The sequence below is a fragment of the Drosophila persimilis genome, unplaced genomic scaffold (assembly GCF_003286085.1).
Source record: "Drosophila persimilis strain 14011-0111.01,24,50 unplaced genomic scaffold, DperRS2 tig00000002-arrow-pilon, whole genome shotgun sequence".
In the NCBI taxonomy this organism is placed as follows: domain Eukaryota; kingdom Metazoa; phylum Arthropoda; class Insecta; order Diptera; family Drosophilidae; genus Drosophila; species Drosophila persimilis.
The window spans coordinates 19,363,974-19,387,854 of NW_020825289.1; the positions used below are offsets into that span (position 1 = coordinate 19,363,974).

The following is a 23,881-nucleotide window of genomic DNA, read 5'->3' on the forward strand; positions in this document are numbered from 1 at the left end:
GGGAATATGAGAAACGGAAGGGGAGGGGGTATGGCAATTAAAAATCAAACGCCCAAATTCCTTTTATATCAAAATATATATATATAAATGTTTATTAGTATTCGCACATGCATATACCCTGTACGGGGCAATACAATTACTCGTATTTATCAATTTATAGTTATTTTCAATAATTATTATAATTATTGTGAGTGTGTCCGTGTTTGTCCTGTTTGGAGGGTACAACTCCCTTCAAATTGAACCAATTAAATGGCATATCGTATTGTATATATGTTATATATGCATGGTATATGTTGATGTATACCGACATCAGCTTTTTTTTAATACATTATTTAAATGAGCAATTTACGCACCGACCGACAAGGGCCATTAATAACTTGCACAAATATAGATTCGATTTAGTATATTTGCATTTTATTAGCTTATTTACTTACTGTGTGCTTGTGTGTGTGTCATAATTTAATATGGTTTTGATTTCTATTTAATAGCAAACAAAATAAAACAAAAATCGTGTGTATCTTTGGCATTTTTTTTATTCAAAATAAATTGATACCGCTGTTGTTGATTGTTTGGTTATTATTGCTATTGTTGTGGCTTTTCGTGGCTCTATTACCAAATACAAAATGTAAATCATGTAAATCAGCTCGGCGATTGAGCCTTATGCAAATCAGTTAATTATACTTAATTTAATAGGCAATTGTTCCTCATATTTACGTACGAGTAAAGTAATTCAATTTCTTTTCATGCAATTATTGCTCTTACTTATGGATTCTTTTGGAGGGGCTTCATCGTATAAAATCAATTTCATTCTACGTGCTACAGATAGTACAATTGATGGGTTCTTAAATAAATACAATAAAACTCCACTCGCACCATTGTAGCACAGGGCAATGGACAGTGAACAATGGTCCAGTTTGGGGAGCTGGTATAAATCATTTGTTTTGTTAAAACTAATTTCTACTTTAAGTAATCTTCTCGTATATAATTAGTTTTTGTGTGTGTATTTTGTGGATATGGTTTGTTGGTTGAGTGTGTGTGGTTTTGTATGTTTGTATGTGGGAAGCACTTGTGGGCATTTAGGAATTGATTTGTATTTAAGAAAACCCGGCAATTTCGATCCTATTTATATTGGCAGCTCTATTGTGGGCTTGTTTTCGTTCTTACAACTAAAGATAATCAAAGCTCCTCCTCGCATGTCCCTTTTTGCTTATCTTCCTTGCAAATAAAACATAAAATACTAAGCTCTTCTTTGGGTAACCCATCAAGCAGCCGGGGAAGTGCTTCTCCAGTGCGGCTGGTGTTCCGCTAATAAAAAGTTAAACTGACATTTTTGCAAACGATTCTGCTTAAGCATATATTAAGCGGAAACTCCTGTATAAGTGTATAAGCATGCATAGAACTCACTTACGGTATAAAACTTAAAAACCAGACAAGGGACATGCTCTAGGCGTCTTGCGCCTAACTTAGTCAATAGTATTACCATTGTTTAAATGCTATGCTTAAAATGGGCTCGTGTATGTGTGTGCTGGTTTGCTTTTCAAGCTCTAGTTGCTTGTCTACTAAATTTCATTCCATTTCGTGTTCCTGGATGTGGATGTGGATGTGGTTCGCGGCTCGTGGTATACATATAAATTAGAGTACATACTAAATAAATAATATGCTGAATAGTGTGTTTTGTTTAGTGTTTTTCAAATGTGGTGTTCGATCTTTAAGCTACAAAGTTTGTCAGTTGTTCGCACTGAAATCGTTAATTGATTGTTTTTCTTTCGTGATTAATACAAAACATCGTCCTGCCTCTTCAACATTGAGTACCGTACCCTTCGTCTTCCATATGGAATATCCTTTCTATTCATTCACGGAATATCCTTTGCTTCCATTTGAATAGCTAGTCCAAAAAGAAACCAATTCGCACTTGGATATATACAAAAGAGTTTTGCTTAGTTGCATATATAAGTTGTGCCAAATCGGTAGATGTATATATATATATATGTATGATTGTATATATCTATATATATATATATAGATTGTGTGGTTAATACGATGCGATTGTTATTATTGTTGCTGTTGCTCTTTCGGTTTCTGTTGCGGCTTCGTTTGCTGCTGATTCTTGACAATGATTTATGGCGATACATATGGCGGTGGCTTGCGATAGGAGGGCGTGGCGGGTGACTTCCCTCGCACCTCCCGACCGCCGACTACAACAGCCGGCGGTGGCACATACTCATCCACATCATTGTCGCCTGTAAGGAGATTTGCCACAGATTAGACTTTGAGCAATGGGTATGGCTTGCATACATTCATACCATTCATGTTTGATGTATTGTAGGACGGTGGCAGCAGCGGTGGCTTCTCGTCTTTGAGTATTACGGGGCTCTTGTTGCCGATTTCGGGCTTCTCCTCATACTCATCCTGAAAGATGACTGGTATGCCCTTGGCCCGGAAGGACTTGCGCTCTTCTTCGTCGCCTGAAAAGGACACCGAAATTGAATTTGACTCTCGACGAAATGCACACAGAAATGGAGAGAGACCCGACCCGCTTCCTTACCCAGCTCCATTTTACCACTCTTGTGGCGGCGTCTGTGCAGGCAGCAGGCCACGATAGAGGCCAGCACTATCATCACCAGAATGATGACAGCGGGCAAAATGAAATTGGCCAAGTACTCCTCGCTGAAGGTGGACTTCTGGCTGGGTTCCTCAGTGCGTGTGGGCACGAACTCGTTTGTGATGTCTATGTTCTCGGCATCTGGAAAAAGAAAGGATGGGCAAAGGACAACCAAATTAGCTCTGCTTCCATGGGGAAATCTCAGAAAATATTCTTACGATGACAACTGCCAAAAGGAGCCACCGAAAAGTTTGTTAGATTCAGCTCTGGACCCAAGGCCCGCTTCACGCTATCCCTCAGGCTGTCGCCGACCAGATAGACACTGCGCGTGGCCGCCAGCTCCTTCTCAGGGCAGCGGTTGTGATGCTTGTACAGCGACGTGTTGTAGAAGTTGACGATTGTGCCGTCCGAGTCGTGGTGGATGTTGATGGAACGGATCTGGATTTGATTGGTGGTGGCGTCGCCGTTCACCCTGGCTATGCGCTCCACAAACTTGCGCTGCAGCTCAGCATTGAAGTTCTCATGGCGAATTGCCAGGTAGGCCTTGAAAAAGGCCCCAAACTCCTTTTTGGGCGGATGGCTAACGACTACGACAAGGGCATCGTGGGCACTGAGACCGCCGCTGTCCTCTGCCACAAGCAGGTACTCCTCGGAGCCGGTGTCGCCACTCTTTGGGATGCCGTAGAACTCCTGGTTCTTCGAGTCGAACTGCAGCCAGTGGCGAGTGCTCAGCTCCTTGTGCTCCTTGGACTTGAGGGTGAGGGTCAGGTCGTTATCATTAGCATCGTAGAAGGTGTCTGGCGGCACTTTGAACACCAGCAGTTGTCCTACGCTGGCGTTCACTCGATCCACTTGGTTGCGCGGCATCGGCGGCACGTTCTTTGCCATCTGCATAGTGGGCTTCACCTTCGTTAGGTCCTTCTGGCACGATCCAATGAGCTGGCCAGTGATCGACTTGATGCCCAGCAGCGGCTGCACCAGATCGCTCAGACGCTGGGCATCCAGGCGGCTAACAAGGTCGCTCAGCTCCTTCTCGGGGCAGTCGCTGGTCGGCAGAGTCTCGTTGAAGTACACGAAGATGGCGCTGTGTGGGTCCTGTGGGGTCTGACGGATCTCGCGTACTACTACTGCCGAGCTGCTGTCATCATCCAGTGTTCGAGCCAAGGCATTGATCAGCTTCAGTTGCCAGTCGATGTTGTGGCCGTGCTTCTCGTTGATCTTCACGAGAATGCTGATCTCGTGGTTGATGGTCCGCACCGCTCGGTGCTGTTGCACGCTAATCTCCACCGTCTCCGTGACGGTGGCGTTGCCCGAGTCTGTGGCAGAGAGGCGATACTGCCAACGCGACACGGTGTCGTCCAAAGGTCTGCAAAGGGACAGAGGAGACAGACACATTATAAACTTCCATCCTGCATAGAAACATAACTCATTTACTTACAGTCCGTACAATTCCCGCTTATCGGCATTGAACTGCAGCCAGGAGTTGGATTTCAGCTCGTGGCCATCCTTGTCGGTGAGCTCTAGACGCAGGTTGCCCTGATCTTCGGCATCCCAGAAGGTATCCTCAGGCACAATCATGGTGAAAGCCTTGCCCGAGGTCACCGCCAGTTTCTGCAGGCGCGTCTTGATAATCGGGACACTGTTCTCCGGCTGCGGCTCCACATAATCCGTCGAGGAGAATGTACTGACGGTGCTGGTCGCCTCGGGCGTGGCAGGTGTTGTCGTGGCCACCGTAGAGGGGGGCACTGAAGAGCCTGGGAACAGCTGCTGTCGATGAGAGGGATTAATAGGAGATTTGAGCGTTGCCAGGAGCCCGTGATATAGCCCATACCTCATTATTGCCACTTCCACTGCCGCTGCTGTTATTGTTGGGGGTGCTGATGGCATCGGCTTCTCCTTCCTGGGAATTACAGGTAAATCATTAGCATTGAGATGACTAATTGGTGCCAATGGATGGCTCTAAGTTACATGCTGAAGGAGTCTGCGGCTAAGGAGGGGCAGGCAGAGTTAGTGTTAGTACAACATCCAAGTACGAGTGCAAAAACAGGTAGGATTACGTATACGTATACGTATGTGTGTGTGTGTGGAGACAGTGGGCATGCAATTACCAAGGACCTCATGCAGGAGGTGGAGAGGGGGCGCAATCTGGTTCACTAATTGCCACATGCTGCTAGTAAGTGCATTCGGCCGGAAGGAATATTCCGCGCTTAATTGGATTCAGGACAAACCAGTGGGCGGGGCGGGCTCGAGGTCGGGGAAATGGTGCAACATCTATGGATCGACTTGTAAGCTTAAAAACTATATTTCTGCAATTGCAATGCAATGGCGATGCGGCATTTCACCTTAGAACTAATTGTGCGGTGCGTTGCTGTGGACTCTACTACGTGAGAATCGATTTCGCTCGAGGAGGACGTTCTTGCTGTTGTTTCACCAGCAGCAGCAGCTGTTGTTGGTATCGTTGTCGCATCTTCAACATCTTCGATGGGCGGAAAGCTGCTCAGCTCGAAATCATTTGCATTTGGCTGCTTTTGGTTTGAGTTTCAACATAAATTTAATAAGTTTTTGCTGTTTTTTTTTTCTGGTAAGGTCAAAAACTAGCAGCCAAAGATCCATACAACACATTTATCACCTCATTCTGGGTTTGTTTGGAAATGTCTCAACACCAACCCACAACTAAATATCAAACGACTAGTTTTCCTGATTTAAATCTTTAAAAGCTCTTTAGAACTGTTGAATATGTACAAAAAGAAAAGTATCCCCCCGAATAAACTGCCGAAGAACCAGTCACAGAAAAAGCATCCTTGGGCAATAGTTTTCCAACACTAATTGCAGCTCTCATTTAAAGCCCGACGATCGTTTACAAACACTAACTGTCAACAAGCAAATTAATCTGCAGCTAAAAGCATATACATATGTACAATTTATAAATACATATATATTAACTATATCTACATACACTTCTTTATCTAGTTTGCTAACATTTATGTACAAACACAACTCCACTAAAAGTCTTTTATGACAGCAACAGGGATGTTGTTAAGCCATTTTTATGAAGTTCAACTCTCGTTTTACACAGGACAAAAGGCAATAAAAATACAATATCAATATAAAAGAAAAACAAGAGAGTTACAGATTAAGAGATGGAGAGGCAAAGAGAGAGAGAGAGAGAGACAGAACTAAGCTAACTCCTGGCTGTTTGGAGGAGACACACACACTCACATAAAGAGGGGGAGGGAGGACAACAGTTTAGATGTGACAACGACAAGAGACAAGAGACAGGAGACAAGAGAGACAACACACACAATCACGGGCGCGTTCACACAAAAGCGACATCATTTACCTTTGGCGACATTTCAGACAGTGTTGTTGTTGCTGTTGTTGTAGTTGACATTGTTGCTGTTGGTGTGATTGTTGTAGTTGTTGTTGTTGCAGATGATGATGATGCAGATGATGATGAAGTTGTTAGAGTATTATTGTTGTTTTTATGGTTGTTGCTGTCTAATACAATGTCTGTGATGGCAACAATGTGAGAGGATGGGGATGATGTTGAGGGTGATGATGAGGATGAGGAGGAGGAGGTCCCTGTGGCCGATGTAGAGGTGGACATGGATGGCAACGAAGACGTTTCAACAGCTTCGATTGATGGCACAACAGAGGAGGAGGACACTGACACTGAGGAGGTGGCATCATAGGGTGAGAATGGCTTCTGCTTGCTATTGCTGCTGCTGCTGCTGCTGTGCTGTGTGGCGCCAGAGAAGGACCCCGATATGGGTGGGGGTGTGGTGTTATCAGCGGTGCTCAGTGTGGCAACAGCATCCACATCTACGACGGCAACGGCATCCACCTGATTCCCTGCTTCCTCCTCCATGTAACTGGACTTTACCATGTCCGTGGCAGAGCCAGGCATCCCAGTTGTGGCTGTTGCGGCAGCCGCTGTGGTGGTGTCCACATAATTTTCCTGGAATTTTCCTGCAGCGGCGCCCAATTGCTGAAGTTCCACATCCTCTACATCATCATCATCGTCAGCACCAGCACCACCCTCATCGACGGACGACGGCCCGAGCACTGGGACCAGCTCCTTGATGTTCTTCGTATTCTCAATAGTCTTGCTTATCACGGACTCCAGCTTGGAGACGCTCTCCTCGATCTCCTCCTCCACACTGGCCACCGAGGGAGTGGCAGACGCAGAGGCAGAATCCCCCTCCGACTTGGGTTAGTCGATGATTCGATTGTTAGTTACGATTAGTATTTGGATTGCGATGGCGATATCGATATCGATTTCAGTTTAAACATTCATCAAACAAGTGAGAGAACGAGAGAACACAATGAGAGCGATATATAGACAGAGAGAGATAGAGCGAGAAAGAAATGGCAAAAGAGAAGAAAAAACGTATACACCATATGATGAATTACAGTTATTTATAGTGTAAATATGTATATAGATATCGGATATATGTATGCATGTATGTGTTTCTATAGTATGTGTGTAGGTGTATCCGTGTTCCATGTAAAGTGTTTTCTTTTTGTGTGTTTGTGGCTGTGCGAATTGTTATTAACAAAGTGCAGTGTTGTAAAACGAACAGAAAAAAACTTGTGACTTCCGGAAATAATAACGGAATCTCGACTCGTATACGTTATACATATACTCGTACATAGTTCAACACCATCCACAATGCATTAACCTCGGAGTATTCGCATTTAAACGGATTAACGGATAACGGATAATAAAAACACCGAGAGAATGAACCAAAATAAATATTGGGTATGTAGTAGGTACATATAACCAATTGAGTAATCAATCGGAACACTCACCACTCCATGATGATGACGATGCGCATGCGTAGTCACCGCGGGCACTTCCGTGCTTGGCTCACTGTTCCAAAGATAGAACATGAAATGACAGACACTCAGAAGAGGCACAGAAGACAGGGACTGTCTGTAGTACTTACATAGCTTCCTCTCCCTCATCTTCATACTCGTAGTCATCATCGTCGGCTCCAGAACCCTCCGATTGACGTCGCCGGCGATGGGATCTAGAATTGAAAGGAGGATCGTCAGGGCAACATTCTTTCGGTGTGATTTATGCGCATATGTCATATCTCAATGAACATTAGTTATTTCTTCTTTGATTGATGCATTCCTAATATAAAATAGCTTTCTTAAGAGCTATTCCATTTAAACCGTCGTATTCTGTGGTTCGTTTGGTTCGTGCACCCACCTGGATTTCAATTCCTTGCGCCAAATAAACCACAGACCAAAGTTCTCCTCCGTCAGAGCACCAATAGTGCCATCCTTGACCTGGTGGGCAATCTGCTTGGCTATCGGTTCACCCATGACAAAGTAGCTTGGACCACAGCCGATCTGAGCAAAAGAAAACAAAAGTCGTAACAAACAAAATGTGGAACCAGTAGTAGAAATACAAACCATGAAACTGGCTCGTCCCAAACGACGATTCAGAGTCTCGATATTCTTGTTCCCCTTGCCACCCTTCCTCATGGCCAGCTTGTGCATGGACCTGAGCTCCCGCTTCGACACCGAATCCAACGAAATGAACTCCTGTTTGGCATACAACAATATATGTATATTGAGACATGTATGGAACATCCTGCAGCTTACCTTGGGTATGGCAAAGAACTTGGCCAGCTTGGCCTGAACATGGGCTCGCTTGGTGGCCGTCAACTCGCTCCAGTCGTGCTTCTTCAGCAGCAGCGAGAGCACAATCTCGTTCTGCTGGTTCTGGCATCCCATCAGCTCTGTCACATAGGGATCCTGCTTGTAGGCGGGCACATCCTTTGGCTCAATGACAGGCACCTACAATACGGAAAGGGGGGACGACCATGACAAACAGCTCTGTGGTTTATTGCTCAAGCCATTATCGTGGCGACGACAATCTAATCGAATCGGAGTCGCCGACTGCATAATTCAAATGAAAATCGTCACGCATCATCCATCAAAGTTAGCCAGACAAGGGACAGGCCAGAGACACAGAGCTTCGTTCTACAGTGAACGCTTGTAGGAGTGCACTCTTGTTTTGAGGCAGAATCGAAAAGGGGAAACAGTACGGCTCTATACTGTTTATAGATCGGTTCTAGAACGGATTCTTTGCGCCAAAATCGAATTTGAGATTATAAAAGATAATCTAATCGCATTTAATCAAACTAAAATCTTAGATGTTATGTGATTGAGTATGTTTCTTCATTAAACTCCATTAATCTCTTCTTAATCCCATTACTCACCTGAGAGTCGTTCACGTTAAAGTCCCGCTCCGCTTGCACCAGGGCGATGGCTAGTGTGGCCGCCAGCAGGAGGAGCAGGCGGTCTCCACTGACCGATAAGCACCGCGACAATCTCATATTTCGATTCGTTTGGCGATTGCCCAGATATGTGTATATGTATATGTGTGTGTGTAAAGAATGCAGTTTCGATTTCAATTCAGTGAAATATTATGTGGCAGTGGTGGTATTTGTTTCGATTTCTTTTGCTTTCAAATTTCGCTTTCGTTTCGGTGCACAAAAGTGGAAAGAAAGAGGAGAGTGTGCTGCTTGGCTTCGTTTACATCATCTTCATTAGCAGAGCAGTCGCAGTCGTCGTCTTCGTCGTCGTCGTTGTCGTCGTTGTCATCATCATCATCGGCGTCCAATGATGATCATCTGCAAGTGGAATTTATGGGAATTTATTAAACATATTTTATCGCTTTAAGAGAAGAGGGTGTGCTGTGCTGTGCAGTGCCTATGCTAATTAAACGTTCACTTGGGATCGCTGACCCAAAACCCGAGACCCAAACCCGAGACCCAAACCCCAGCCCAAACTGAAGCACAATTTGTGCGTTGAGCATTATTATTTATGTGTGTGGTGGCCACTCTCTCTCTCCCGCTCTCTCGTCCCTCTCTGTAATTAACATAAACAACTGTTAAGTGTTTTTCTTGCTGTTGTTATTTTGTTGTTTTTCCTGTATTTGGAGGGAAAATTAACGCCCGATGAACAAGATGCACATGATCTTTTTTTGGTAATTGGAGAGACCCCCGAGACGGACAGAAAGACAGACGACAGCCAGACAGAGATGAAAATGGAAAGTTCGCTTTGGAAAATGCTTAATTAAAGAGATTTTATCATTGGGGGGGAGCGGGGGAGTGGAATATGAGCAGACAATTGATGGCTGATTGATTATGAATATTTAATCATACTCCCATAATATGCCCGGTTGTTGAATCATTAGAGGATATTATAACAATACATTTCCAAAGATAATATTCCTAAAATTATCATTGAATATTTATTCCATATAAACTGGAATATGCATAGTCCCCAATTATCGCACAGAACAATGAAAACCACTATACTCTCCAAATATCGAATATATTTTGCATAAGAACAAGTATTTCCCTTTGATTTAATTGGGTCGCTCCTTCCACAATCTCTACCCCCCGATCCACCGGCACGCACCCTTTCATGCTACTGGAATTCCCATAAATTTGTTAATCCCTCATTGAGCATGCATCCCCAGCGCTTCCCTAAGCTGTCGGCTTATCATCTGGATTCTATTTATAGATGCTTTCCACCGACCAAGCGAAGTACGGGGGGATGGGGACCCCTCTCCAAATAACTTTCAAATAATCATTCAGCAAACACATTATCGCCCTCCACTCTCCACAGCGCAACATGTTTTGGACATGTCCGCTTCTGGAAGGATGGTTGGGGCGGGCTGCGCTGTGCTGGGGTGTGACACAAAAATGGGAACACAATTGCACAAGTTGGCAGCATTCTTTATGAATGGGGTTAACGTTTTAGCTCGGGGCAGTGGAAAGCCATTTAAAATGTGCATGGAAAACGCATAAAAACTGCGTGTGAAATGCCTTAATTGAGGCATTAAACGAGACAAGCTATAAATATGGCAATAATTAATACGGCATACATGCATTCCATGCATTGGAATGAACAGCGATAAATGATAGCAAACGGCAATAGGAAACGGCATGGCCATGCCAAAGGAATTCCATTCAGAATTCCAGCACAAGAGAAGAGTTATTGGAATGCTAGAAAAACTTACACACACACTCGTTGTACTAGTAATGGAAAATAATAATTACTTATGCATATGCCGCAGCTAAAATATCATTTATTTGTTCTCTCTGTGTTTTTTATTTGTTTTTGTCTGCTTTCTAGTTAAATTTAATTGAAGAGTCCGCCCCGAAGAGAAGACCCGACTGGAATATCAAATGAGTGGGAAGGGGAAGGGAAGGTGAAGGAGCAAAAAGTGTCAGGCGGCAATATGCCACCAATACATATTTGTCTCTCTCTCTCGCTCTCTGTCTATTGTATGCGCGTGTGTGTGTTGATGAACTTAAAATGCAACGAAGCATGCCGGGGGCCACCCCCTTCCCAACAGCAGCACAGCCTAGTAGCAGCCCTCCTCTATCCATCACCACCTCTCTTTTGCCACCTCACTCTCCCTAACCATCACCTCCCTGTCGCTCTCCCTCTCTGCCTTCTTAAACACCTCTCTGCTTTTCCTTCTCTCGCACGCTTGCTCTTCGGCATGAATGAAAATGAGGCCCAGGGGCTTAGTGTGTTTGTGTGCTGTGTGTTTGTTGGTATGCAAATGAATTAGCATTGCGCCAAATGCAAAAAAAGAGATGGAAGAACAGTGACAAAGAGGGGAGGGAGCTGGAGTAGGAGTAGAAGTTGGACCAGAAATAGGCGTTGTAGTTGTAGTTGTAGTTGTGTCGTATTATGGCGAGTGGGTGTAGAGACAGAGAAATGAGAGAACATAACTTAACAGCTAGAATACAAAACAAGTTTCTCTGCTGCTTCTGCCGCTGCTGCTGCTGCTGGTGAATGCATCAACGGAGATAAGAGAGTCTACATAGAGGCGCCGCAGCCAGACACACACACACACACACAAAGCTTGAGCTGGAGCTGGAGCTGGATTACTGAAGCCTGGCTCTAAAGTCTGCGGTGTGCATCGGGGAGTGGGGGGAGTCTGCGGTTGGGTGTGGGGGTTGAGGGTCAGTTCATAAATTGAGTCCAGCACAAAAGCAAACTAATAAAGGTACAAGAACAATACAAAGACTAACGATGATGATGATGATGGTACTCGGGCTGATAATGATGTTGCGGATGGTGCTGTGGTGATGGCATCGCCCACGCTACGGTAGAGCCGACTTTGGCCGTTGCGGTGGTCTGGATACCCTGGCAGACGGTATGATACCCCTGACCAGATATTGGGATGTATGCTTGATCAGAGCCAAAATTCAGTTTCATATGTTTCTGGTTAGCTGAATATGTATATAAAATCTAAGACAGATACTGTAGAGCATCAAATGCCTCGCTATAGTCTCTATCTTTGTTGTTGGTATTATTAATGTGATTGCAGAGGCCTACATTTAGACCCCCCGCCACTCGGTGTGGCAGCAGTCTCTTCCCTCCATCTCCCTTGCTTCCCCTGGCAATTAATTACATCTCTCCCCCATAAAAGCTCCACTCAGAGGTTGCCCTGTTCAATTAGCCTTGGTTAACACACACACAGGCACATGCACAAGACGTCTTCTTCTTCGTGATCGTTTACGTGACACAAAAGATGTTGATTCTGGCCGCGGCCGCGGCACTTTCTTACAAAGAAATTCTTTCATCGCGCTGCAACGCAGAATGCAGCGACCGCATAAACGTGCCCACACGTACACGGTATACGGTATACGGTATACCCTCCCTCTCTCTCTCTCACAGAGATGCCCTTAAATGCATTCATTCTGGTGACCCAAACAAATTGCTCTTTTTGGCACTGACTTATAGCTTTTACCCAGCTTCAACGAGGGGTATACTGACTTTTAGAGTCGGCTTTAAGGGGGAAGGCGAAGAGAAGCTCTGAAAGCTTCCTGAAACGGACAATGTATGGAGTACACGCACATATCTATGCTAAATATGTACTTGACCCCACCACAGAGTCGGTAGTTTATTGGTACTCACAAAAAAGGCTCTTGAATTCCATAGTTAGAGTATTCTGTATTCGAATTTCTTCAAATATTGTCATTTTCTGTGGAGCTTCTTTCACGTTTTAATTCGGTTTTCTTAAGAAACAATAAACGACAATTGTATCGTTCTTGTTCATCTTTCCAGCTTTTCCTTGCTTTCTTTCTCTCATAGTTCTTTCTCCCCCCATCCCATAGGAACCCACAGGGATCCCCTCTTTGGGGGAGCTTTAATTAATTTGATTCGCCGCACTGGGCGCAACAACTCCAGCGATGACGACCACGACGGCGGACTTCCAATGGCCAGCATTGTGGGGCAGCTAATGGATTGTTTTCAGCTTGTATTTTGTTTACGATGCTGCCTGATTGAAATTGGTATACATACATTGCGCACACACACTCTCAACACACATCTTCCTCTATATAGAGTATGCTATATACACACATATGTACATATGTACATATATGATAGTTTGACCCACAATCTTGTCGTTGTCGCTGGAAAATAGTCTTATTGAAAATATGTTTTGTGGCACGCATCGTCAATGGACTGGAACCGACGCAATGGCCACTGGCACTGGATTTTCAATCGGATCTCGAATAGTTTGGGCGAGGGAAAAACACAAACACACACAAAAGAAAAAACTATATGGTTCGGGTACAGAGTGGAAAGCAGGCCATGCAATTACCAAAAATAGCCCAAAGTCTCTCCTCTCTCGGTTCTCCTCAATCATCGCCACGCATCAACTCTGAGGCAGGGCTGGGGTCTGGAATGGTATGGGCTGGGTATGGGTATGGGTTGGTCACGAAAGGCGTGCCGCTTTTGGTTTTTTCAAAAAATACAAAAGCAGAAAAATGATTGAAAAGCAAGAAGAACTTTGATGAATTGAATTTGTCAGGGTATTACCGAACTCAAAGACAGTTAAGAGGTTAACTTGGTGCACCTTTAAGGTAGATAGTCTTTTAATATTTCCAAAGCCTCCACAACTTTTACATTGAGCTGCTGAAAAGATTTTCATCCGATTTCCCAACTATTTCAGAATGCATAATGATATCATTTGGGATCTTCTTTGGGCAACAGAACTGGGCTGGAGTTCAAACACAAGGCGAGCATTAAAATGGCTTTCACAGATAAAACTGCTCCACAAACGTCGCGACCAAACAAAAGATATGATAACAGCTGGTGGTGGGTCTTACAGTTAGTCAAATGATATGCATATCTGATAAGTGTGGTGCCGCCTGAGCAGCAGAAAAGAAGAAAATTATTAAGGTAGCTGAGGTGTAACCCAATTTCCGGCCCATTGCCCAATGATCCATGGAAAGCGGCCCAAAAAAGGTGTTAAGCTTGGGCAAAATCCCCGGCCAGTACGTGAGTGCAGGAAAATGCAGCATGGAGCACGCACATCGCGTTTCCAGCTGGAACAGTGCTCCCTTCCCCCCGTCAAGAGCCAGCAGACCAACAGCTGGCGGCACAGATCTACCCATATCAGTAATTCCACAGAGTAATTGACTGTAATTAGGGTATGACGATGATGGAGACCAATTTGGTGATATGCATAATTGAAGTGGGGGCTGGCTGTAGGAGGAGAGAAGACCAGAGAAAAGACAACTGATTGAGTGATTGCAATCCGATTTCCAATTAAGAAAAACCCATTTTGGTTAAATTGTAACTTAAATGTGAACAGAATCGAACCAATTGAACACGAGGATCTGGTATGTCTGCTGTAATTTGATTAGAAATCACGTGGCAATTATCGTTGAAATCGAAAGGAGAGACACAGGCTGCGCCAGAAAATCCAGCTGAACAGACGGTTTTCTGATTTTGGCATACACGCGCTACTCGGGTTTATCCCGATGGAAACTGATCCAACTGAAATTTCGTAATGAGACTCAATCCGTATGGTAGTATAACTTCAATAGACATTCCGTCGGAGCGAATGGCTATCCTATATCTTTTAACTTGTGGAACCCACCGCGTATTCTTGGAAGCAATAAATGTCTTTTCAATGGACAATGCCCGTGATGATCCTGAGTGACATTTGCACGAATACCGTATACACCCCTGCTGTAGTCTGGTACCTGGCATAGAGAGAGTGGATAAGAGAGCGAGGAGCAGACACTGCCAAAGCAATGTTGTTGCCACTACGGGGGCATTGATCCAATGCACCACACTACGCTACAAACGAAGCGATTGAGTTTGCGGAGTCACAAGAAAAATATTTTTGCGTGGGGCCAACGTCTGGGCCCGGCGATGGCAGCGGCTGGGGCAGGGGCACGGGTGGAGTAGGACAGGGCAGGGCAGAACAGCCGCCATATTGGCCAAATGGCGGCGGCGTTGGAGTTGCAGTTGGAGCTGGAGCTGCAGACGCAGACGCAGGCGCGAGACGCGATACGAGGGCCATGTGCAAAGTTGGCGATCAAATGCGTTCCGAGATCTCTTTCTTGCATGCATAATGATTGCCGTCTGTTCCTGCTTTTGTCGTTGATATTTCGTAAAAACGTTGTGCAAGTGTGTGTTTCTGCTGTTACACCAGCAACAACAGTAAAGCCAAATGCTAAAAACAAACACAAAACGCAATACCAGCAACACACACACAGACACACACTCTCAAAGAAACATTCGAACAGAGGCAGAGGCGTTGATGAAGACGACAGCTCTAGTACAAGAGCAAGCGAAACAACAACACCAACAGCAAGAACAGTTGTTGCCGCTGCCGGCCCAGTACGTTCCAGTGCCGCTGAGTTGGACAGCTGCCGCCATGATAGATATTCCTCCTTTTCCCCATGTATTTCTGTACTTTACGGGCCATGAAGAAGCAGTCCAAAAAGAGCAACAAAAAAGTGTAAGGGAATACTCCACGAATTTGTTATACACTGCTCATCCGATATTCAAGACGATATCAACGTATACCCAAGATAAACCCTATCGATATCGGTAAAAAGAGTCGTCAAACTCTTTGGAAATCATTACGCGGCGGCAGAGGAAGATGGTAAACACCATGAATCAACAGAATGAACTGTCCGAACGTTATGGAGAGAGAGGGAGAGAGAGCGAGAGAGTGCGGGTTCAGCGAATTGGAATGTGGAAAGACCCACCAACTTCCAGATAACGAAAGACAAATGCGAAACAGACATTTCTTAAAATTGGAGACGCAGCTGGTGCTGGTCTGCACTTGACACGCAACCCGGGAAACCGTTCAAGCGACCGACCGACCACCGACCAACCGACCACCCGCCCTCATCGTTAGCCCAACAACAAATTGACGCAATCTGATTAAAAACGCATCAAAATAAAACTAAATATGAGAGAGGAGTAGCAGGGGAGAAGAAGAAACCTATGCTAAATGGTCGTAAAAGTAATTTTCTTGAACACACACACACACGAACCCAAAGCAGACGAAAAGGGAGAATTTAAGGGTGCCCAGCGGAAGCAAATAAGAAAAAGGCCAGGTCCCAGTTCCCAGTTCCAGGCACTCCACTCATAGAAGCGTCCCCCTTTTTGCGTACGCAGCATCCGCAAAAGAGTGCCAAAAACTGGAATGGTAATGGTCGGGATTTAGTACAGTGGTCACTCGCTAAATTAAATCAACCAAAGTTGCTAATTGAATGAAGTGCTAATACAGAGAAGCATACTCTGGAAATACCAAAGCTTTCGGTATACTTTCCAGCAGCTGGTGGTCAGTGATTGCGAGGACACACTGTATTTGGTATTGGTACGGGCAAAATCAGTGCGGGCGGAAACTGAGTGCCGTCATCAAAACACACACGCACACACACACACACTCTCGTCGTAGGCAAAGAGAGAAAGGAAGGGAGAGAGGCTGAAAAGACAGACACATGAAAGTCAGCAGAGGGGAGAAGGGTGGGTAAGTGAAGTGACAGCTGCCCCAGCCGCACCGCATCCGCATGACCGGGAAAACACTCTCCATTTGCAGGGGGCCTCCGCCGCCGCCGCCGCCGCCACTAAAATCATTTGTTAAGCCTCGTGGCCATGACAACTGGACTCTGGCTGACCGTGTCCTGGTCAGATTTTTCGAGTTTTCTCGCCCTCTCTTACGCATCCATACACGAACACAACACACACCATCATCATCATCATCAACACCAGCAAATGGGAGAAAAAGAACAACAGTGCTGCTGCTGTTGCAGCCTCCTCCTCCAACCATCTCGCTTCCGTGTTTCGAAATTCAATTTATGTATACTTTATGGTGCCGCATCGTAGTCGCCGCCAGCGTCGACGTCAACGTCAACTTCGGCGTTGCCGGCTCCCCAAGCGCTCTCCTCTCCGTGGAGCCCAGTGAGGCGTAGAAAATTCGTAAGTTAAGGAAAATCGATTTTCTTGTTGTATTTTTTCCTGTTTTGGCTCGATTCCCCTCTGGTTGCGAATGATGCCTGACGCAGATATAGCTAATTACAATGCACATTATGGATTTCTGGTTAATGGATATAAATAAATGCAGGCGGCTGCAATATCTCCCCACTCACACACTCACACACAGATACACGCACTCGAACATGGATGTGCACTCACCTCTCTTGTGCTATTTTGAATGCTCCGTTTTTCGGGGAAGTCGAGTCTGAGAGTCGCAAAGTGCACTCTACCATTCACTCGGGGCCCAGATTCCCTTAGCTCCACTGTCCTGCTACCAAAATTGCGTCCATAGAGCGACACACATACATCGGCCTGAATGTGCGGCAGTGTCTTGTGTGTGTGTGTGTTTGCTGGTTTTTAGTTGGAATTTTCACTTGCGACTCTTTTTTTCACATTCACTGCAGAGATCTACTCGCTTTTTGCAGGCTTTATTTACGATAACGGCGCACAGACTATTTACTTAGCACTCTGGGCCTCACATGCTGCATGTTTTTCTTTGCTTTTCACTTTTTTTCTGGTATAATAATAGAAAACATGGGAGACGAACCGAACGAACGGAGCAAAATTTACAGTTTGGCCGATTAGCTGAATGGTGTTGTTGTAACAGTGTGACTGTATCTTATATTGTCAGCTGTTTACCAGCGTAATCAGTGCTGCCATACCATGTAAGATCTAGCGAACGAACATCTGGCAGCACTGTACAGCTGTTTATTGAAAATTACTTAACTTCTTATTAAAATCTTTCATATTTTCCGCCATTTACCTCAAGTAGTAATTACTCAAGTAATTACTTAACAAAAACATGCTGCAGGGATTGATTCAGAGGTGAAAGTCAACTAAAATTCTCTTGTTTTGAACATTAATAACTATTGTTATTTTAGAACCTGCCTGGTGGCATTCAACACGGCACAAACCATCCTAGTGCGCCAGAAGCATGCCTTCGACCGGGCCGTGCTCAAGCCGAAGGTCCGCTGCCACTTCCCCAAGCCCCGCGAGGTGAAACGCATCAACGTCCACGGCTGGGACACTCGCATGTCCACCCCAGAGGGACGTCGTGTACTGATGCGCAGGATACTGAAGGGCAGACACAATATCTCGCATTAGCCTCTATATCAATAAAGCTTCATTTGGATTTTTACTTTTCATAAAAGTACAGGTAGCTGGATTAGCATTAATCTTTTTTCATGGAAGACGTCCGCGAATAGAACTGATTGATGCTCTTTGTCAGCCAGCCGGCGTCGTCCTGCTGAAAGACGAACGGCATGTTGCTGCCGACCTGCGGCCCAGGCTCCGTGAAGAACTTTTGCGGAAGGCTGATGTCTCCACAGGATATAAGGCAATTCACTTCGCACATTCGCTCCAGGGGAATGGCCGGCACGAGATACAGCTTCTTTTTCTCAAAGTCAATGGCTCGGACGACACCTGACAGGGAATACGCGAAGTTATAAGTGAAATAAGCAACTGAAATGGTTGAACTCTGCTTACCTATTCCCAGGCACACGGGCAGATCCTGGGCTTCCAGATGAGCCAAGTAAACCACATTGGCTTCCATTCCAGCGATAATGCTACTCTTATCAAGGTCTTCCTCTGTGGAATGGACGACTTGAATATCCACAAAAGATGAGCTGAGGGGCTCGCAGTCAGTCAGGTGCTTGGCACTGCCCCTCAGGCAGGAGCTGAGGCGGACCAACAGATTGGCGAATCTCATATCCCTGGGACTCATTCGCCAGACTCCCTGCTGTCTAGGTGGGACAACACTGGGCAGCTCGTGGAGCGTGTACTTATGGTTTTTACCCTCAACCATGAACGCCGTATTTTTGAAGACATAGGGACCTTTGACCTTTGAAAGGGTCGACCAGTCGAGTAGCGACTTAAAGTTGTTCATGGGTAAAGTACTCGAGATTTGCACCACATCCGTCGGCTTGATGTAGTCCACCAGCAGAGCCATCAGCTCGAGGCCAAATCCCCTGTTGTAGCCCATCGTGTTGATCAGGAAAGGCATGTTGGCATACTTGGGATTATTTTGGATGTGGCTCATCAGCTGGACCACCGCCTCGAAATACTGCTCGTGGCACATGACGATGTTTGTGTCTCCCACGACGTGAGCCCGATCCGGCTGCTTGTTCAGTAGGAATCCTGGCCCCAAAAGCGGCTCGTCAATGACAGTGCAGGAGACAGTTTGCTGCAAAAAGATCTCTGGCTGGCCAATGTCCAAATCGATTAACAATACGCGTGGAAAAGCGTTCACATGCCGATTGAGCAGATATCGCAGCAGGGTGGACTTGCCGACACCCTTCCCACCGGTTACCATCAGGCGGCTCGTCTTCTGAATCTTCAGCTTTGTCCACTCATAAGGTACTTGAAGGGTTCGTTTTCTGTCCGAGCTCTGGATGTAGCAGTTGAGCAGCATCTCGCTTTGCGAGTGCGGCACATTAGCCCCATTCACCTGTGGGAACAAAATCTGGCTCATGTACTGCTTTAAAGTTTCGAGCATGGTCTGGTCTTTGGTGTTCCTCTGCAAGAGCACAAGGGCATCCTCCTGACTATTGAAGCACCCCTGAAGGTTGTCCAATTGTGCGCACGTAAAGTTCTCAGACAATTTGTCCCATTCAACCTTCTCTTGCATTGGTTTCGCACGCTTTTTCGGAGAAATGCTCACCCAATTGATGCCCTTGGGGGAGTAGATGGTTAAGTTTTGACGTTTTTTGGCTCTGAAGCCGTTCACTGTGATCTGACCAGCCAACAGGGTCACCACGACAGTGCCATAGAGCTCTATGTCCTCTTTGATCACGGCCAGCACATCGTTGCACGTCAGGCTATTCTCAAAGACGCTCAACGCTGGTGGGCAGTAAGGTAGATCTACATTGAAATCCTGGCAGTGCTGCATTGATTGGTTAGCCTCGTCTACTTCCATGGCACTTTCATCATCCTCAGTCACTGCTTCGGTTTCCGGTGATGCATGTGGTTCGGTTTCAGTTGGTGACAGATCTTCTTTAACTTCTTCAATAGTGATTAGAGACTCTGCATCTGAGTCCTGCTGAGCTTCTGGTAGAACTTTTATGTCGCAAATCTTTTCATGCTTCAGAATGCAGGAACTAAGATCCGCGTTGAATGGCTGTGGTTCGGCTTCCGATGACGACAGTGATTTTGTCTCCGCATCTTGTTGATCTTCCAGTGGAGCATCTTTAATAACGAATGGAGAGGCCGAATCCAAGGCTTCTTTATCCTCAATTGGTATTTTATATTCTTTATCCGGATCAATTTCAGCTTCTTTATCGTTGATGAATTGGATAGTCGATTCGTGAGTTTTAATTCCACAGTCTTGCCCATCGGTGAGCTCTTCTATGGTTGCGGATTTCTCATCGTTATAGAAAATGACGATCTTTTGAATGGATCCCGTCACAAATAAACGGTTTGTTGATTGAGCGTTCTTATTTTTAGGAATGTAAACAAATTTTTTGATTGGTCTTTCAAGTACCATTGGCACCCGCCAGGCAGTCTTAGATTCTATAATAAACCAATATTAATAGAGAAAAATAGATTGAGACGTTTAGTACTCACGTGTGTATAGAAAAAAATCAGTCTTTTGGTCATCATCAGAGTTACTGTTACTCCCAAAAGGTCCCGCTTCAGAGGACGTATCATGAGATGCCTCCAGGTCCAGCTTGGATTCACTGGAATCCTCTGTGGAATCGGCAATATCAATGGTTTCTTTAGTAAAGCAGTTGTGAATAGTTTAGTTGTTTTATTTTAAGTACATACCATCCTGCAAGTAACGCAATTCCGACCATATTTCATTTGCGACTCCTGTTTTGGGCTGCACACCAATGCCAACATCAGATTTCTTAAATTTTTTTAGACACCCCGCAGTGGTTGTTATCCAGGAGACTGATCGCTTCTTTGGCGCAAGAATATCTGAAGCGTGTGCGGTGCCCTCAGACTCAGCTTCAATGGTGTCCAACATGTTACTCTGCTTCACAGCGAGTTTCTTAGTTAATTCTTGGTCCATCTGTCGAGTTTCTCGTTTTAATTTTGTTTTAACAAACATTTCAGTCATTTTTCATTTAGATTATTCTAAATCGAATTTTTGTATAAAAACAAAAACACCCGGCGCATGTGAACAGTCGATAAAAAGTACAAAGATCAGCTGACTTATCGAATATCGTACGGCTCTCAGAAATATGGCATCTCATTTTAAACATCTACCGTAAATATTCCTCGTTTTTGATATTCCATGGAATATTACTAGCTATATAGATAATTTAGCCATGCCCACATCATTTTATCCAATTAATGAATCTATTTTCTACTTAACTGGCTTATTCTAAATACTTGCTTTTATTGCATTTTGTGTAAAAAAAAGGTTTTAGCTCTGCCCACAAAATTTTAGGCCATTAATGAATACATTTTCTACCTGATCGACTACTTTTAAGTACTCTCTTTTATTGTATAGTGTATAAAACAAGGTTTAAGTAAAAAAGGTCAACAAAAAAACAGTGGCAACGTAATTGAGTGTGAAATGTCACGTCAACCGGAGTTTGGGCACAGGTATACCCTATTTCGTTGATATATATGAAGAAACTGTTTTTCCAAGCTGTTTTAAAACGTAATTAATATAGAAATGAACTCAGATTGTTATGTTTAGGACATAATATCTATAACATCCATTTCCCAGGGTATCCAAAATGTTGCTCAATCCGCGCAATGTTGTGAAACAATGCTGCTCGATTTCACGGCACATGAGTCTGGCCCTTACAAATTAATGTTGCCAGCAACATAAAACGTAAGAAAACGTAAGTGAGTGTGGAATGTAATGGACATTGTTGAGCTGAAAAGGACATTGTATCCCGGAAAAATTCCCTCAATTTGAGAAAATTTCCCACCACAAAATAGAGAGTAAGTCCCAAAAAAAGAGAGCAAGTCCCAATAAAATATATGGTCACACTCTAAAAAATACCAAAAATGTATGGAATATGTCCTCGTTTTTTATCTTCCGTCGAATATTCCCGAATATTCGAATAATGCATCCAAATGTATCCTCGTGCTAAAACATCCTGCAATACGCATTGAAGCCGATTGGTTGAGCCACTATCGGAAAAAACTATCACAGATATATAGGGGGCGCCACAAGCCATCCGCTAGTATCATTTGGCGCGACATTTGAAACTGAGAAAACACTGTATTGAAGCGACCAGAACGAAACGTGAATGGAATTTAATTGATGCCATGAGATCCATCATATTTAACACACCCAATAACATCCGTTTACTAATTAGACCTGTCAAAATTTCCATGATGGTCTTTGCCCAAACCAAATCAAATTAAGGCTTAATCGAAGAAAACACCAAGCACTGACATCAGATCAGGCGTGTGACGCCTAGTGATAGTGATAATTAGTCCACCTATATCCACAGATGACGTGTGACTGGGTCCCAGTCCAATGTGAGAAGTGCTCCCCTCTGTTTAGGTCTGGTGAAATGGAAACGTGCCCCTTTCTCACTTTTTGTCGCCTGTGGGTGCCTGCCTCGAGAATGAATCAATCGTGAATCAATGCCCCGCAGAAAGCGCATCCCAGTCAAAGCTGATTAGCACTTTGCCGACATTGATTCCCACTCCTCCACGGAAGCCTTCACGGCGATGTTGAACCCACATTACTGTCTCAATTAGAACGAGTGCATTTCCGAGTAATTCAAGGGATTCCAATGATTCACTTGGCGATCGCTTAGAGAGCCTCTCTGGAATGTCGCCTGTAATCAGGGTATAACCAAATAATACCGAATAATCCAAATCACGCAAATGTCTATTGATAAGACGAGTACCAATTTAATATTGTTTTTCACTCTCTGACATTTGTTGACGTCGGCCTCTGGGGACCGCTTATCGCCAGCCATTTGTCTTATTGCGTTCCAAACCGGCTTTCGGCTCAAGAAACTAATTAAATGAAATGAAATTCGCTGTGCCAGGCAGAGATCTCTGTGCTCCCCGTCTAAAAATACCCAAAAAAAAAAAAACCAAGCGAAGCGACAAACAAACGGAGAGGTGAGGAAAAGAAAGGTAGGCAGAGTCTGACTTTGGATCCGTGGTGGGGTTTTGGGTCTCTGGATAGATGGATGTTGATAGGTGTTGATGGGCAATTTCGCTAAATGATATCCAATTGTATAAAGCCGATGGCATTTGCTTTATTTTGGCATGCGGCGGCCCCCAACCGGTTGGCCATTGACACGGGACCAAGACTTGCCTTGTCAATCGGGTTCAGCATCGAGGCTCTAAGCGTAAGCGTAGATGGATTCTTGATTCTTGATCGGGTTCTAATCACGTGTGGCATGGTGCGGTGTGAGGGGAAGGGCGACCTCCTCCAATAATCAGCTCTGTTTGTCTCCGGCATCGGCATCGGCAACGGCTCCCACCCAGGCCAGCCCAGGCCAGGCCAGAGCAGGCCAATTCAGTGAAGCGGAGCTCATTACCATTTCAAGACCCACTCGACCTTCAGTCTCCTCAAGCATGAAAGTCAATTTTCAAGTGCCTACAACTCGGTTCGAGCCCCGCAACTTGTGTGTTGACAATTTTCCAAGCCCAAGCGTAAAGCCGAAGACCGAAGACCGAAGACGAAGCTGTAGTTTAATGCGTCATCAAACGGAGATTTGCATAAGTTGAGCAGCTCGCGCACATAATTATCTTCAAATTGGTTCCGATTCGGTTTAGGAGATATATCTCACTCATCGCTATGCGACGACAATTAACCGATCAGCTTTACGACTCGACCTGTCTACCTGTCTGCCGGCTTCCGTGTTGCCCCGCTCCGCCACTCCTTCGCTCCATTCCCATTGAAATTTCCGTTTACCCAACACAAATGCCACAATCCTGTGATTCCATCCGGTGCGTAAAAGACTCAGCTGTCAGATCTCTGCGGATTAGTGCCTTTGATTAATAAGTGCGTCATGG

At 44.9% G+C, this 23,881-nt stretch overlaps 3 protein-coding genes across 6 annotated transcripts; 1 reads left to right on the forward strand and 2 right to left on the reverse strand.

The window, feature by feature from the left end:
• Positions 1–513: 513 nt before the first annotated feature.
• LOC6593123 (serine-rich adhesin for platelets) lies at positions 514–17,448 on the reverse strand. Of its 4 annotated transcripts, none has more exons than XM_026984980.1 (15): positions 17,099–17,448; positions 8,839–9,252; positions 8,219–8,413; positions 8,027–8,158; positions 7,821–7,963; positions 7,552–7,635; positions 7,415–7,475; positions 5,943–6,809; positions 4,945–5,124; positions 4,434–4,502; positions 4,041–4,366; positions 2,821–3,968; positions 2,546–2,743; positions 2,304–2,465; positions 514–2,240 (listed from the first exon to the last, which is right to left on the reverse strand). In XM_026984980.1, the coding sequence occupies exons 2-15, from the start codon at positions 8,953–8,955 to the stop codon at positions 2,119–2,121; spliced, it is 3,804 nt and encodes a 1,267-aa protein (XP_026840781.1). In that variant the 5' UTR covers positions 8,956–9,252; positions 17,099–17,448; the 3' UTR covers positions 514–2,118. The 4 variants fall into 4 exon arrangements, with proteins under 4 accessions (XP_026840781.1, XP_002017622.1, XP_026840783.1 ...); XM_002017586.2 differs by having other exon boundaries at positions 4,041–4,369; XM_026984981.1 differs by lacking the exon at positions 4,945–5,124 and having other exon boundaries at positions 2,119–2,240; positions 4,041–4,369.
• A 233-nt stretch (positions 17,449–17,681) lies between these two features.
• LOC6593122 (39S ribosomal protein L34, mitochondrial) lies at positions 17,682–18,089 on the forward strand. Its single transcript, XM_002017585.2, has 2 exons — positions 17,682–17,764; positions 17,821–18,089. The coding sequence occupies exons 1-2, from the start codon at positions 17,742–17,744 to the stop codon at positions 18,041–18,043; spliced, it is 246 nt and encodes an 81-aa protein (XP_002017621.1). The 5' UTR covers positions 17,682–17,741; the 3' UTR covers positions 18,044–18,089.
• LOC6593121 (polynucleotide 5'-hydroxyl-kinase NOL9) lies at positions 18,054–20,965 on the reverse strand. Its single transcript, XM_002017584.2, has 4 exons — positions 20,702–20,965; positions 20,501–20,623; positions 18,425–20,446; positions 18,054–18,361 (listed from the first exon to the last, which is right to left on the reverse strand). Exons 1-4 carry the CDS (start codon positions 20,946–20,948, stop codon positions 18,111–18,113), a joined length of 2,643 nt encoding a protein of 880 aa, XP_002017620.2. The 5' UTR covers positions 20,949–20,965; the 3' UTR covers positions 18,054–18,110.
• Between the last annotated feature and the right edge of the window lie 2,916 nt (positions 20,966–23,881).

What these genes read in the sequence shown, in the direction of transcription:
- LOC6593122 (XM_002017585.2), top strand. Translation starts at nt 17,742, where the DNA reads ATGCTGCAGGGATTGATTCAGAG. An exon ending in CTGCAGGGATTGATTCAGAG is followed by an intron (nt 17,765 to 17,820) that starts GTGAAAGTCAAC and finishes TTGTTATTTTAG; the next exon opens with AACCTGCCTGGTGGCATTCA.
- LOC6593123 (XM_002017586.2), bottom strand. Translation starts at nt 8,955, where the DNA reads ATGAGATTGTCGCGGTGCTTATCGGTCAGTGGAGACCGCCTGCTCCTC. An exon ending in TGGGACGAGCCAGTTTCATG is followed by an intron (nt 7,964 to 8,026) that starts GTTTGTATTTCT and finishes TCTTTTGCTCAG; the next exon opens with ATCGGCTGTGGTCCAAGCTA. An exon ending in TGTCTGAAATGTCGCCAAAG is followed by an intron (nt 5,125 to 5,942) that starts GTAAATGATGTC and finishes AACCAAAAGCAG; the next exon opens with CCAAATGCAAATGATTTCGA.
- LOC6593121 (XM_002017584.2), bottom strand. Translation starts at nt 20,948, where the DNA reads ATGGACCAAGAATTAACTAAGAAACTCGCTGTGAAGCAGAGTAACATG. An exon ending in ATTGCGTTACTTGCAGGATG is followed by an intron (nt 20,624 to 20,701) that starts GTATGTACTTAA and finishes CCGATTCCACAG; the next exon opens with AGGATTCCAGTGAATCCAAG. An exon ending in TGATTTTTTTCTATACACAC is followed by an intron (nt 20,447 to 20,500) that starts GTGAGTACTAAA and finishes GGTTTATTATAG; the next exon opens with AATCTAAGACTGCCTGGCGG.